At 40.2% G+C, this 14076-nt stretch overlaps 1 protein-coding gene, 2 long non-coding RNA genes and 4 pseudogenes across 7 annotated transcripts; 4 read left to right on the top strand and 3 right to left on the bottom strand.

Moving 5' to 3' along the window:
- The first annotated feature begins 1018 nt into the window (after nucleotides 1–1018).
- AT2G06115 lies at nucleotides 1019–1474 on the top strand. The gene is made up of 2 exons (NR_140125.1): nucleotides 1019–1098; nucleotides 1208–1474. It is a non-coding gene; the product is annotated as an other RNA (long non-coding RNA).
- AT2G06135 lies at nucleotides 1086–1474 on the bottom strand. Its single transcript, NR_140126.1, has one exon. It is a non-coding gene; the product is annotated as an other RNA (long non-coding RNA).
- A 1401-nt stretch (nucleotides 1475–2875) lies between these two features.
- On the bottom strand, nucleotides 2876–3678 carry AT2G14420 (annotated as a pseudogene; the record flags this gene model as incomplete). Its single annotated transcript has 1 exon — nucleotides 2876–3678.
- Nucleotides 3679–5662: 1984 nt separating this feature from the next.
- Nucleotides 5663–6682, top strand: AT2G14415 (annotated as a pseudogene; the record flags this gene model as incomplete). Its single annotated transcript has 1 exon — nucleotides 5663–6682.
- Nucleotides 6683–9025: 2343 nt separating this feature from the next.
- Nucleotides 9026–11983, top strand: AT2G14410 (annotated as a pseudogene). Its single transcript has one exon.
- Nucleotides 11984–12606: 623 nt separating this feature from the next.
- Nucleotides 12607–13888, bottom strand: AT2G14395 (uncharacterized protein; the record flags this gene model as incomplete). Its single annotated transcript, NM_001335420.1, has 5 exons — nucleotides 12607–12731; nucleotides 12825–12860; nucleotides 12957–13225; nucleotides 13489–13713; nucleotides 13824–13888. 5 exons carry the CDS (start codon nucleotides 13886–13888, stop codon nucleotides 12607–12609), a joined length of 720 nt encoding a protein of 239 aa, NP_001323942.1.
- AT2G14405 lies at nucleotides 12614–13229 on the top strand (annotated as a pseudogene). The gene has a single exon.
- Nucleotides 13889–14076: the final 188 nt, after the last annotated feature.

The raw sequence follows: 14076 nt of genomic DNA, 5'->3' as shown, positions 1-14076 counted from the left end.
CGTTAGGGCGTCGTACTTCTTTGTTTCATCATAAGAATCTCACATACTAAGCTGAAATCTCCTTTTGTTTTCTCTATGAAAGTGAATACAATGTTTGATGTATCATGCGAGTGTGCTAAGCTCTCAATCCATAACCATTTGAAGGTTAACATAAAATCAGCACAACTATTATCATTAACTGCAATTTACATTTGTTGTTTTATTGTATTTTTCTAAAGATTTCATTGCATTGTAATTCACAAGTGTTTTATTAGTGATTATGTATGTCTGCTTCCTTTGTGATAGTGAATACATGACCTGATTTGTTCCTTGCAGAATCAGAACTTGTCGTGTCAAGAGGTGGAGCAAGTCTAGGAGGATAAGAGGATTGATGATAAACTCTTTATAGATGATACACTTTACATTAATCTAGTTGGGTTCACTAGTCCTTGACTAGGGTTTAGTGTTATCATCTCGTAAGCTAGTTTAAACATTGTGTTTGGGTTCCTTATCTACAATCTACTAAGGTTTTGAACACGAAACCATTCATAAAAACTTTTTCCCTTGGGTTTAGTCATGTGCTTTGGCTTTTAGGGTTTAGTTTTGACACAAAAGCCTCGTTGTATGCATTTTCTCTTGGGTTTAGTCATCTGTCTTGGCTTTAGGGTTTAGTTTTTGACACAAAAGTCCATGCGTTACATACTTCTATTTTGGGTATACGTTTCTGAATTCATGAGGTTTCATCAACTTATTTTCCCTGCATACCTATTTTGGGATTGATGATAAACTCTTTATAGATGATAAACTGTACATTAATCTAGTTGGGTTCACTAGTCCTTGACTAGGGTTTAGTGTTATCATCTCGTAAGCTAGTTTAAACATTGTATTTGGGTTCCTCATCTACAATCTACTAGGGTTTAGTTTTTCAACGAATGGTTCATTTTATATTAATCGTTTTGGGTTCCTTATTTCAGTTTAACTTACTCCTTACGCTTGATTATATATTACTATGTTACTCCTTACGCTTGATTATATATTACTGTGTTACTCCTTATGCTTGATTATATATGAAGTTGTGTAGGTGATGACAAATGTTGAACTCTCTTAACTGTTTTGAAGGTACGACAATGCATTAATCTCACCATTACTGGGAGGTGTTTTACTTCGTTCCTGCTTCTTTCTCTTATAATCTCCTTTGTTTAAGCTACTTTTAAAAATACGTTCAGGTAACACAGGGAGACATACATGAACATATCAAGAAGAATGAAGAGCTTCTCACTTTATTCTCGACTAATCATTATGTATTTTATTGATGTCTTTTGATCGACAAACAAATGTTATAAATCGGTGAAACTCACGCCCATTGAAGTAAGGGTAATCTCGGCATAAATCGGTGAAAATATGGCAACTGTACATTAGTACTGCACATAATGCCTAAATCCGAAGATCCCTTCCCAAATATGCCCATTTTGACAAATCTCCCCTTTATCTTATAATTTACTTCGATAGTTTGTGCTGTTTTTCTTGGACAGATAGAAAAATGAAAATTGTCAGTGGACATGTCATTCTTTTTTTCCTGTTATTGTCTGTCTATGTAATCTGTTCGTTTTTATTTTATAAGATAATTATATGTAGTTCAAAACTCTTTAAGCCATACAAAAAAAGTTTTCCTCTCCTTTGAGAGTCAATTGTCTTGGGAAGATCTTTTCCAATTGCATATTCAATGATGAAGATTAGTGGGATTCTCAAATTAAAAATCATCGGATTCCTTTGTAGGTGGTTTTTGAGTTCCCTCAAATTTCTTACCAACTCGGTGATGACTAGCGACGACATCTGCTTCACATGTCTACGTGTCTCAACCTTGTGTTGGATTCTTTAAACTATCTTACTTCCTAAAAGGATTAAGTTTTTTGGATAGAGTTTTCTTTAAGTTGGACCTCCACTTATAAGCTGAACTTGTTATTTATCTGGTTAGGCAACTTGGATGGTTTTATTGTTTAGATAATCCAATGATGTAAGAAGTTTAATGTGTTTGTTAAAACATGTAAGTGAAAGTTTTCACAGTTGTATCTTTTACAACACAAAATTTTAAATAAAGAACAACACTTATGAGAAAGAGAGAAAAAAGACTACAAGCAATATCATTCTTTTTTTCCTTTTTATTGTCTTTTTCAGTTTTTTTTTTCTTCTACTTTGTTTTACTATTCAAAATAAGTTAATTATTGGTGGAACGATACAATATTTGTGGCCTGGTAAGATAAGTATCCACAACTTAACATTTATCAAAAGTTTATGAAAGTAATTGAAACATATGTTCTATTGGATTTTGTTCATATGAAGTATTAGTTGAATATTCTAAAATAGTTATAATTTTAGGCATTAAAACAAGAGAACCTCAAATATTAATAAAAGAACCCTAAAATATGACAAATATTTTTGTAAAAGTCAGGTGGAGTGCAAATGAAAAAAACCCTCAACTTTGGCCAGATCCATTTTTAAACCCTAAACTATGTTTTTAGTAAAACAAACCCTGAACTAAAACCTGTTAATAAACTTAACCCCACAGTAATTAAATATTAATGGGATATTAATTTCCAAAAAAAACAACAACGAGACATTTGTATTTAGCGCAAAAACCACATGATGTTCTTTAAAACTGTTTTGAATTTATTACAAAAAAACGTTTAGTGTTCTAGATGATTTTGAATTGCTTAATTAGTTTGGATTTTAGAAGTTGAAAGAAAGACACAACAACTTAAAATAATCCAAAGAGTCATGCTTAAATAAATCCAACCAACATAACTATCGAAACTGTTGCAACACAACAATATTTGTCACAAAAAAAAACAATCGTTTCAGAGGGACAAGATATTCTGAAGTAAAGACTTGTCAAGCATTAACTTTGAAGAGAAGATTGTATTGGCTGAGTGATAGGGTTCTCTTCAGCCATTGTTTTCTGTTTTTTCCTTGGTCGTCCTTGAGGTTTCTTGGATGGTTTTGGCACTGCTTTACGCTTGCATGAACGTTTGTTGTGTCCGATTTGTTGACAGTTGCTGCAAGTCTAAATATGCAAAGATTAAATTAAATAATTTGAAAAGGAAGATCTTGTGAAACATAATTCATTGTTCTCTATTTTACCATTTGAAGTTTTTCACGTGTAGAAGGAACTTTTTGAGGTGGACGATCTTCAGTTGGATCACGGATTCTGTCATTGTTCTTTGGTCTTCCCGGCATGATTCTGTCTGGAGGAGGCATAACAACAACATCAATGTGGGTTTTCCACAATTCCATCCCATTAACAGGAAAAAACAAAGAGCTGTAACATAGCTTCCACTTCTCAATTGAATACCAATCTGACACAACAGTTTCCGGTAGCTTCGTTTCTTTATATTCCTCCCACATAGCAGACATAATATGGCAGCACGGAATGCCACTCACATCATATGCTCTACAAGTACAAGAAACAGCATCCTGAAACAGCAAGTCTATAGGTTCATCTTCATTCTTGGGTTCCTCTTCTTCTTCCTCTTCTCCAACAAGAACATCATCAAGATAAGGATCATCAACCCTAACAACATATAGATTCATACTTTCCAACTCATAAGTATTGTTTATCATCTCTGCAACATCATAATCACCACACAATTCTTTTCGATTATGGTCTTCAGATCCTGAAGGAAAATATGAAAACTTACTCATATTTTCTGCAAAACCCTCATTCCGAACAATACTTATTAGCATTGATATACTTGGATTTTCAAAGTCCACTCTACACCGCCTTATATCACCACCATTGTATGAACCATCAGATGCCCAATACCCACCAACGTGTAATCGAAAAAAAGTCGTCCTGCATACAAAGGAAAAACATCGTATTGTTAGTGAAGTGGAGAATAACTTCCAAAAGTATTTTAAATTCCTCGTTAGTGGTAATATGCAAAAGAAAGTGGCACATGTATGGAACTCGAACAAGGGGAAAAAATATTGTAAATCCTTTGTTTGACTTCGTTTTTTGGTTTGTTATCTTTTTTTTTTTTTTTTGTCTCTTTCAGTAAGCTTTCCACATCATACAAAAAAATAAGAGTTACTCCAAGCTTTTGAAAATTCTATATGTGTCGAAGTCAATGTAGAAATACAAACAAAAAAATTTTTTTTTTGACTTACCTCAACATCTTAGAAAAATCAAACGAGATGAAGTAGACCTCTGCTCTCCGAATTCCTCACTCCATTACGGTGACTTGATGAGTTCGTCTTCAAATTTAACACTAAAACTGTTTCTCTATCGCCTTATAAGCCTACTTTCACTTCTCGTTCAACATCGTTGGATTTATGACAGATTAGGGTTTTACGATTTGGAGTTTTTTCTGAACACGAGTTTAGTGTGGTCTATGGCAAGCAAACTTCATGTGGTTTTGGCGTTAAATACAAACGTCTCGTTGTTTAATTACTGTGGGGTTAAGTTTATTAACTGGTTTTAATTCAGAGTTTGTTTTACTAAAAACATAGTTCAGGGTTTAAAAATGGATCTGGCCAAAGTTGAGGTTTTTTTTTATTAAATTCCTATTCTAAAATAGTTATAATTTTAGGCATTAAAACAAGAGAACCTCAAATATTAATAAAAGAACCCTAAAATATGACAAATATTTTTGTAAAAGTCAGGTGGAGTGCTTGTAATGTAGCAGATGGTTCATAACCTGTTTGGAACCCATGAAATGAAAACTTAATATTGTTATTAAAGCAAGATGTAAAACTTAAACTATTGCGTATCGATATATCTCAATTTTACCAATTTTAGGTATGATCTTGGTATAGTTTTTAGAATCTTTTTGTTATTTCTAGAGTATTTTCTAGTTCTTTTCAGGATTTTACACGTTTAAGATACCTTTGAAGATTATGGAGCATTCTGGAGCAAAATCGAGACCTTATGCTGCAAAAGAAATTCAGAGACCAAAATTGGTGTTGGTGTCGATCGACACTATCCCTGGAGTCGGTCAACACCAATATCTAAAGGAAATTCAATTTTGACTCTCTTTGAAGTTTTGAAGATTTGTAGATTCGTCTCATACATTTTCCTTATTTTCAAAGAAGCCTCTACACGTTTTTAGAAACTTATATATAGATTTTTAAGGCCATTGTTTAGACCTAAGCTTGAGAGGGCAATCTCGCTTTTTTACTTTGTTCTTGGGAGCAAAACCCTATGAAATTCTTTTTCTAGAAGATCTTTCTAAACTATAAACTCTTCTAAATTTCTTATAAGATTTATTATTCAATCATGTTATTTGCTTCAATCTTCATGTGTGAGTAGTTCTCTTGTTGGGTTTAGGGTTTCTCATTAGGGATTTAGAAGAATTAGTAGATCGATAACCTTTTAGGATATCTTTAGAGTTCTTCATCTTAATTGTTTCTAATGTTAGTTCTAGGGTAACTAACTAGAATTTGATCATAGGTTAATAAGTAAAATCCGAGAGGCCGTTTATTACTGGACTATCATAGATGGGCTTAAGTATCTAGATACATATAAATCTGTTTTAGATACTTAGGTTAACTTATCAAACCTGATTATTATGCATGTTTAGTATTTAGGAATTTACAGATGAGAGTTGAGATTCCTGTTTATTAAGCATAGTTAATCAATATAGACAAGAGTTGGTTGATTATAGGTTAGTGATTTGAGTTCTAGAACGGTTCGCTAATAATCCTAGAGAACCTACCCGATCCAAGAAACTTTGTACTCGATTGCTTTATATCTACGGAAAGGTTTCCTGGTTCTCTTTGTGATCTTGACTCTTGTTTCAACTTGATGCCCCATTCTGTTGTTAACATTTGGGATGACAGATTTCAGGCCAATCAATATAAAACTCATCTCTTAGCGGATCGATCCAAGGGAATTTCTGAAGGTATCTTAGAAGATGTTCCAGTGAAAATTGGAGAATGCTTGATTCCTACAGACTTCATGGTTTTGGAATTTGAAGAAGAACCTCCAGATCCTCTTATACTGGGTAGATCTTTCTTATCTATTGCTAGTGCTCATATTTATGTGAAAAGGTCGAATCACTTTAAATGTATGTGATGTGGTTATGACTTTTGACATGGGCAAGCTGAGGAAGCCACCCACCATTGATGGTTAGACATTCTCTATAGAGACCCATAAACACTGTTGTTGAGACTGGGAAGGTATTGGATCCAAGCGAGCATTCACATGAAGAGAGTTGCAAGACAGTTGTCGAGAAACAAGCTGCAGCATGAGTGTCGATCGACACCATCTCCTAAGTTGATGGACACCAAGGACAAGCAGAGACAAGGTTGTCCAAAAGAGCTAATTTTCGAGTTGGAATCACTCCTACAAGTCTAGGATTAGTTGTCACAATAACTACTGCACCTCTACTATTTCATCCACCTCTTGACCAGCCAAGGTACTCATGTTCTCCACCTAAACCTCTTGATTTCATCAATAAGACTTTCAAAATTTTCAATAGCTGTTTTACGGTTTATCAAGCCACGAGTTTCTTGTCGAGCGCTTGTTCGTTCTTTTGATGATTGTGCTGGAAAAAGGAATATCCCACCCATACCTAAGCCCTACCCTGGTGATGTTCCTCATTTGCTTGGAAGACCTCACGAGTTGACTGCTTATACGCCACCATGGATGATGAGACGTTTTTCTAGGAAGCATTTACTGCTCCCATCTGATCCACCTAATACCTGAAACCCGACATAATTGATGCGTGTTTTATTTCGCCTCAGGCTTTTACCTGAAAGACCACACGACTACTGCAAGTGCACAATATATCGGAGTAGTATTTTAGGATCGAATCCACAAGGAGAGAAGTAGTTCTGAGAAATCCTTAAGAAGAGAGTGAAGCTAGAACCAAAATAAAGAGAGGGGGTTGTTGTATGATATGAGTAACCAAATAAAGACAAGTTACTAAACTAAACGGTAAGCAATAAGAGAGAAGCGTTAGGTCATCGAGGGTTTCTCCGGATGTCATGGTTGAATAAATAAGGTATAGATCTCAATCTAGGTGAAAACATGGCTAGGTTTGTTTACTTCCAATTTCCCAGACATACGAAACTCTATCAAGACCAGCTAACCCTAACGGTTAGTAGGTGAAAGCCGGCTATCATCACTAATATCTTGCGTACTCAGTTGCCCTATCGGCTAGTAGGTGCCAACATGGTTTCAAAATACAAGATTAAAGCATTAAGTTCAAATTCGATTCTAGTCCATAAGTCCCTATCACTCGGCGGGTGTGCAACGGTTATAGTTCTTTATTCAGTTGAGTTAGGTCAAGCATTCAAACGAGATTTTGCCAAAGAATGAAATACCTAAGGTCAAGTACTAGGTGGCGTTCTGGATATACAAGCATTAAGATTAAACTCAACTAGAAGGAATAGTGTAAACGGTCAAACAAAGCCATAGAAACCACCAACCTAGATCTTCGATCTATTGGTCCCCATGAATTCCCCTTTGAAAACCCCCTCAAACCCAACTAGAGATCTACTCGCTCATGGCAAAGAAGCTAATCAAAAGTTGGGTTGAGTAAACCATAACTAAAAGATGAATAAAACTAGAAAACGGGTTAGGGATTACTTCTTTGAATGTAGAATACAAGAGGCAAAGCTCCACCTTAAAGAGTCTTACACGAAAACGAGAAAGAGAAAGAGAGAGATGGTGTTCTTCAAGCTTAAAGAGGTGTGGCGGCAAGTGGGCAGCTCTTGGCGACAGCTAGGGTTTGATGGTGATGAAGGCACGCCTAGGGTTAGGGCTTAGAACAAGTATTTATACTTGAGGGCCAAGAATTAGGTTTAGGGGTAAGAACGTCATTCCGCCGGATAAGTAAGTGATCGGGCCGAGTAGTGGGCTTCAAGGCAAGAGACTAATGACGGCAGTGCAAAGAGGAAAGGACTTGGGCGTGACCTAATGGGCGGTGGTGAGCTACTAGGAGCTGCCCGTGTTCAAGTCTCATCGGCCGGATGTGTTTTGGACTTATTATTTCCAAACAGCCAGTTCTTGACATGTCTTTACTCTTTGGGTCATATCTTCTAAACGGCTTCATGGATTGCTATGATTTGACTTCGACGTGAATCTTGACTCTTCTAGCTGTCCAATGACACCGAGATATCCTCATGCCGGGATAGGGAAGACCTTGGCCGGATGCTAAACTTCCGAAGCACTAGAATGATCGTCTTTTGATACTTTTAGCATCAAAACTCTTAAAACCTTCTTGGCATCTAGAATGTGTGTTTCTCCTCTTATTGGCTCTAGAATGGCACCAAATGCTCTTTGAAACATAAGAAAACAATAGCTAAAACGGGCTAAAAAGTCGTGTTATCAACTCCCCCAGACTTAGACTTTGCTTGTCCTCAAGCAAACAAAAGAACAAATCTGGTGGAGAGTTCTAAAAATCGCGGGAACTCTCCTGTTATCATTGACCGTGTCTCGAATATATCCTACAGACCACATTAAACAAAAGTTGCGTTAGAACGGTCGCTCAATAGTCCTACGCCTTTCTCGTCCTTGTCCATCCGCTTTGATCCTACAGAACTCTGAATTCACGTCAGTCAACTCATTACATTCTTTAAATGTGTTGGCGTGGACTTTCTTATTAGAAGGTGTCATTCAGGATAGACGGTGTGGATGTCGGATTCACACTCAAGTATTTATTTTTTTAGTGAGAAGGATTATTCTTGAGGTCAAATATACTAAAAAATAAGTAAATGATTATAGAGAAAACTATGAGTATTGTAAAAGAAAATGTATAGCTAATTTGCACCAAAATATGAGTGTGTCCTTACATGACCTTTGACTCTCAATATATATCCAAAGAATACATTTAATTCTTATTTAATCACAATCATTCTATCTTAAACATATCCGTTTCTAGTCTTCGAATTAATTATTTTAACGTTTGAATTTGAATCCACTCCGGGCCTTCTTGACTTCACCTTTCGGCCCATTTGGCCTCTTCAATCCGAGTAGTCTTGACCTCGACGCCGCATTCACTTCGCAGGTCAACACCCCATCCATATTTTCACCTCGAGAACGCTTATGAGCCCTCTCTCTTATGGGCCTCTTTTATCCACGTAGCAATCTTTGGCCGGATCCGAGCCCGTGGTGCGGGATCCGACACCAACAATTAGCCCCCCAAGTCTTTCGAAGTGTTACTCCAGTTTGGAAGGCTTTAATGCTATAAGGGCAAAGATTGCGCCAAATGATTCTTTTGATTTCCCGCCCAAATTACGCGATTGCATTGATCTCGGAATTTTCCATAATTACTGATGCGACACCTGTCGCAATTATGACCGTATATTGTTTATTTACTATTAACGCGGGGAAACTCTTCCACTTCCCCCACGACTCCCAAGACGGTTCCGTTATCATCACTGGCTCGCGTGTAGGTAAATTTACTTTACTCTTTCCTTGTCATTTTATTTTTGACGCTTCTCTCTCAAAGCAAAGTTCTCTTCTTTCCCTGAACCTTCAATCTTTCTACTCTCTACACAATGAATTCCGAAATTTTAAGACCTGAATCCCCTTCTTTTGACGACGTCGGCTCTAGTAATGACCTCTGCACCCGGCCGAACGACATCGCCGGTCCCCACTATCAATCCACATGCACTCTCCAATCTCTTAATCGATTGGGAGAGCTGTGTCGGATTCCGGCCAAAGTAATGAGGGATTTCCAGATGCCGGAGCCAACCGAATCACCGGAGGAGCACCGACCCGGGTTCTTTTGCGTGTATGAGATTTACTTCAAAGGGTGTGGCTTGACTTTTCCTCTCCCCGAAGCCCTCGTGCGTTACTTATCGGCCCTCGAAATCGCCTTACCCCAGCTAACCCCCAACCTCCTCCGGACTATTCTAGGAATTATCACCATTGCGGCGGAGGCCGGATACGTCGTCAGGGTTCCCGAACTGAACGAACTTCTCAGTGTGAGGAGTTCTTCAAAGAAAGTCGGGTACTTCTCGACTTATCCGAACGCCTATAGAAATCTCATCTCGCATCTTCCGAATAAAGACGAGAACTGGCATCACCCGTGGTTCCTAGTTTAAAAGAGCCCTGCCTCGATCGGGAACGTCCCAGACTTGCTCTCCACGAAGTGGATCACCAAGCCCGGTAGTTATTAGGTCATGCATATGAGCTTCATTTTACTTCCTGCCTTATCTGACCAATTCTATTTTCCACTTCGCAGCTTTTATTGCACCTACCCTTCCTACTACTGAGTTCGGCGAATTCTTCAAGATTGTCATCGAAGGGGAAACCCTTTGGAACTCCTTCACTCTTGACCGGTTCATAGAAGCCAATCACAAGCTTAGGATGAGCTCCCCTGGACATCTCCTCCAGCTGCCTCTGCCCCCTAGCTCCTTTACCTAAAGGGACTTCCGCTCGAGCCATCACAGCTCGTCACAAGACAATGTCCAAGTCGATTGTGGAGGCTTGCGAGATGAACAAATCATTCCTCCAATCCACAGTCGACAAGAAGGAATACAGCAGAACCCTGTTAGTCGACGATGGCAGTGCCGAAGGGGTAAGGTCTGCCGGTGCTTACAGACCCACTCCTCACCATGAAGGTCATAGCAGCCGATCATCCCACAAGGAGCGATCACCTTGCCGCGACTCACCTCGACCCACTTCCCGATCTGGACTCAGCAGCGAGCCAATTGCCGACCTGATTCGGAAGAAGAGAGATAGACCATCTCGCAACAGCTCCTCCCCCAAAAGAGACAAGGCGAGGGCCCGAACTGACCGCTCTCCTCGACCGTCGTCGCCACCCCGATCTATGGGTCCTCCTCCTCCAGTCACCGTATCTCCCTCGTCCGGATCAGGAGGGGAAAAGGCAGAGCGAAGTGCTATCCCTCGGCGGGATGAAACTGAGGTCCGAGATGCCGGAACTAAAGCTGTTTTGGTTCCTCAGACCAAGTCGCTCACGGGTTAGAAATTTCTTCATATTTTTTTATCATATTTTTTGCCATTTTTGCTTATTGACTCAGCGTCCTTCGACCGGTCTGACCCCTTTTTTTTAAAACAGCGATGGAAACGGAGAGGAACGTCTTTCGATGTTTGAGAACCCGAAAAGACACCATCCTTCCAACCTTCGATAGATGGCGTCCTGCAATCCGCGAGCGATTCCTACTCCCTGCCCATCACTCATCTCGGGTTAGTTCCTTTTTACCGTAATAAACCTTTTAATCTTTGCTTCTTTACCCTGTCGCTAACCCCTTCTTGTTATTATCTGATCCAGGCAAACAGTGAACTCAACGACATGATTGAGTACTATGAAAGGCTACTGCTTGACAGGGAAAAAGATGTTATGGCGTGGAAGGATAAGTCTTCATCCCTTGAGTCCGATCTCCACTCTTCAAAGGATGCCAGGCTGAAATTGGAGGATCAGTTGGACAACCTCTCCACCGAACTCATGAAGTCCAACGGCGAGCTGCAGGAGCAGTACCAAAGGTACGACAAGATCCAAGAAGAACTTTCAACTTCCCGGGACAGACTTTCGGAATGCGAATCCAGTGCCTACGAGTTGTCCAACCAGCTATCCGAATTGCAGCTTAAGTACAAAGCGGTGGCCAACTATCGGGATGCTGAGTTGGCGAAGTCGACGTCAAAGGCCAGGAAAGAGGTGAAAGGTCGTGGGATGGAATTGATCCAAGGGGCAATTGTCTTCATCCAGACTGAGAAGGTTAGAGCGGAGCTGGAATCTGACGTCAATGAGTACGAGAGTAATCTCCTCCTTTTGGACCAAACTCATGAAGATGATTTTTCCGCAGAACGAGAGAGGGACGAGTTGAAAGCCGTCCTGGAAGAGAAGCGAAATCGTTTAGCTTCCCTTCCTTCCTCGTCGTTCAACCCCCAGCAGTTCGAGATAGTGGTTATCGAGGATGATGATGGTTCAGACTCCGCGATTCCTGGCGAGCAGCCCGCTACTGACGAGCCGAGTGAGATTGAGACAACTGCCGTAGATCCTGAGTCAGTTCAAACCGAACCCGAGATACCCGAGAACCCGTAGTGGCTGTGTCCACTTAATGGGGATTGTCCCTTAAACTCGAAATTCATTATCGTTGTTTTTCTTTTTGAATTACTTTATCTGCCTAAGTAGGCTTTAAACAAATACTTTGCCTGAGGAGGCTTTTAAACCTTTTCTTTAAGATTATGATCCCGAGAGGGCTTTCCTTGTGCTAATTTTCAGTATGAATTTGCAAAGTCCATCTCTTTAAATAGCGTTTTTGTTTAACCATGTGGTCAAGTTACGGGATTTGTTGGTTGATCAGACCTATCCCTAAAAATGCAGACTTGAATCCGCGAACTCTCCAACTCCCCAACTCGGGTTTAGTCAGTTCGATTATTTTTGCGGGTTCTGAGCCTTTACTATTTACCCTGCATTTAATGGCCCACTTATCTTAAATGTGACAGTTGCCTTTTTGTCCTTGGAAATCTGGAAAAGTGTCACGCTTCTGAGGCAATAATTGCCTTTTCCTCAATTCCCAAAAATGGATAAACTCACTCGGACACGCCACAATTATTAACTTTGTGGTTTCGAGTAAAACCCTAAATCACTATAAATAAGGGCATAAACTTTCTTAACTCTCGAAAGACATGATCGCAGAAATTTACTTGAACAACACCTATAGAATGGAACGCGAAGGAGCATCCACCGTCTGCCCCCTCGACCCCAGGAGTCCTTTGTTCTTGTCCGGCGATGGCTTCGAGCCCGCCGGCCTCCTCTTTCCACACGCTTGTTTCCACTTTCCTTCGAAGGAAAAGAAGGAGGCGTACGACTTTATGAACAAGGTAAAGACTCTCTTGTTCTCTTTTTCGGAACGAGTTCTACTTGTTTTCTAACCAGTTCGTACTTTAGGTCGTCGACAAGCATCGCCGCCTGTGCGATGAAAGGCAGCGTTTAGGCCTTAAGAGGCAAACGCTCAAGGCCCGAATTGCTCGCATCGAGAGTAAAATAAGTGCCATGGAGAGCGACCCTTTTCAGTGAAAGTGGAGGAACTTCGACTGCGTGGCGAAGATCCCGCACATGCTCCGGATGTACCTCCGTGCTCGAGGCCAAGTTTTCGGTCCCGTAAATGCTCCGGTTCAAGTGATCCCGTCTGACAGTGAAGACGGTGACGACGAGGAGGAGGACAGTAACCCCTGGAAGCGCGTGAAGAATGAACCCGACGTGGATGACAAAAACGAGGCGTCCACTTTGAACCCCGAACCGGCGATGAAGGAGCCTGTTCCTGAGCCCCTTCCCTAAATGTTTTCTGAGACTAAAAACCCTTTTTTCGCATGGACCTACCTACTAGGCTTCGGCCCATTTATTTAAGGAAACTTTCTAATTTTCCTTGACTCATCAAATATTCGTTTTGGAGATACTCTTTGAATGCAGGGCGACCAAAGCGACGTGAATACTTCCGCGAATCACTCCGGCTTTAAATAGAATCGCATCTCTGAAAGCTAAGAGACCTCCCTATAAATTTCCTCTCTAGGGTTCTTTCATTCCTTACTAACAATACCGCTCTTTTCTTTCGTAGTTATGGCCTTCAACCTCCGATGCTCGGAATCCATGCCAGACTTTTCGAGGATCGGGATGATTGATGAGGACATTCCGAACGTACCAGACAGAGGACGCTCCCCACTTCGTAACTTTAGATCCCAGATCCGAGCTCCGTGTGCACTTATCAGGGACCTTTCGAGCAGAGACTAAGACATCGCGATGTCCTTCATCAAGGCTCTCGCGGCTCAACACAAAAAACGCTCAACGAAAAAGAAGAAACTTCGAAAGAAGATCAACAAAATGCTGCGAAGAGTCACCGTGATATCAAGGGAGTTACACACCCTCAACTCTCACCCCGGAGATTGGATCGAACTCGGAATCGCACAATTTGCTCGCATCCCGGATTGTATGATGCCCATTCTTGACATCGCCAGTCAAGGGGTCGAGGTGTTATGCAAGACGAGGAGGATTTTCTAGTTCAAAGGACTTCGACACATTTTTTCTTGTTTTCCGTTTTGAATAAATTTAGCTTTGTTTCCTGCTTTGTACGTTCGCATAGTCGAATTCCTTGTTTTCACTCGTTCGTGTAATCGAACTCTTTTTCAAC

Source organism: Arabidopsis thaliana, chromosome 2, assembly GCF_000001735.4.
Source record: "Arabidopsis thaliana chromosome 2, partial sequence".
NCBI classification, from domain to species: domain Eukaryota; kingdom Viridiplantae; phylum Streptophyta; class Magnoliopsida; order Brassicales; family Brassicaceae; genus Arabidopsis; species Arabidopsis thaliana.
This window is presented reverse-complemented; position numbering and strand designations above follow the sequence as displayed.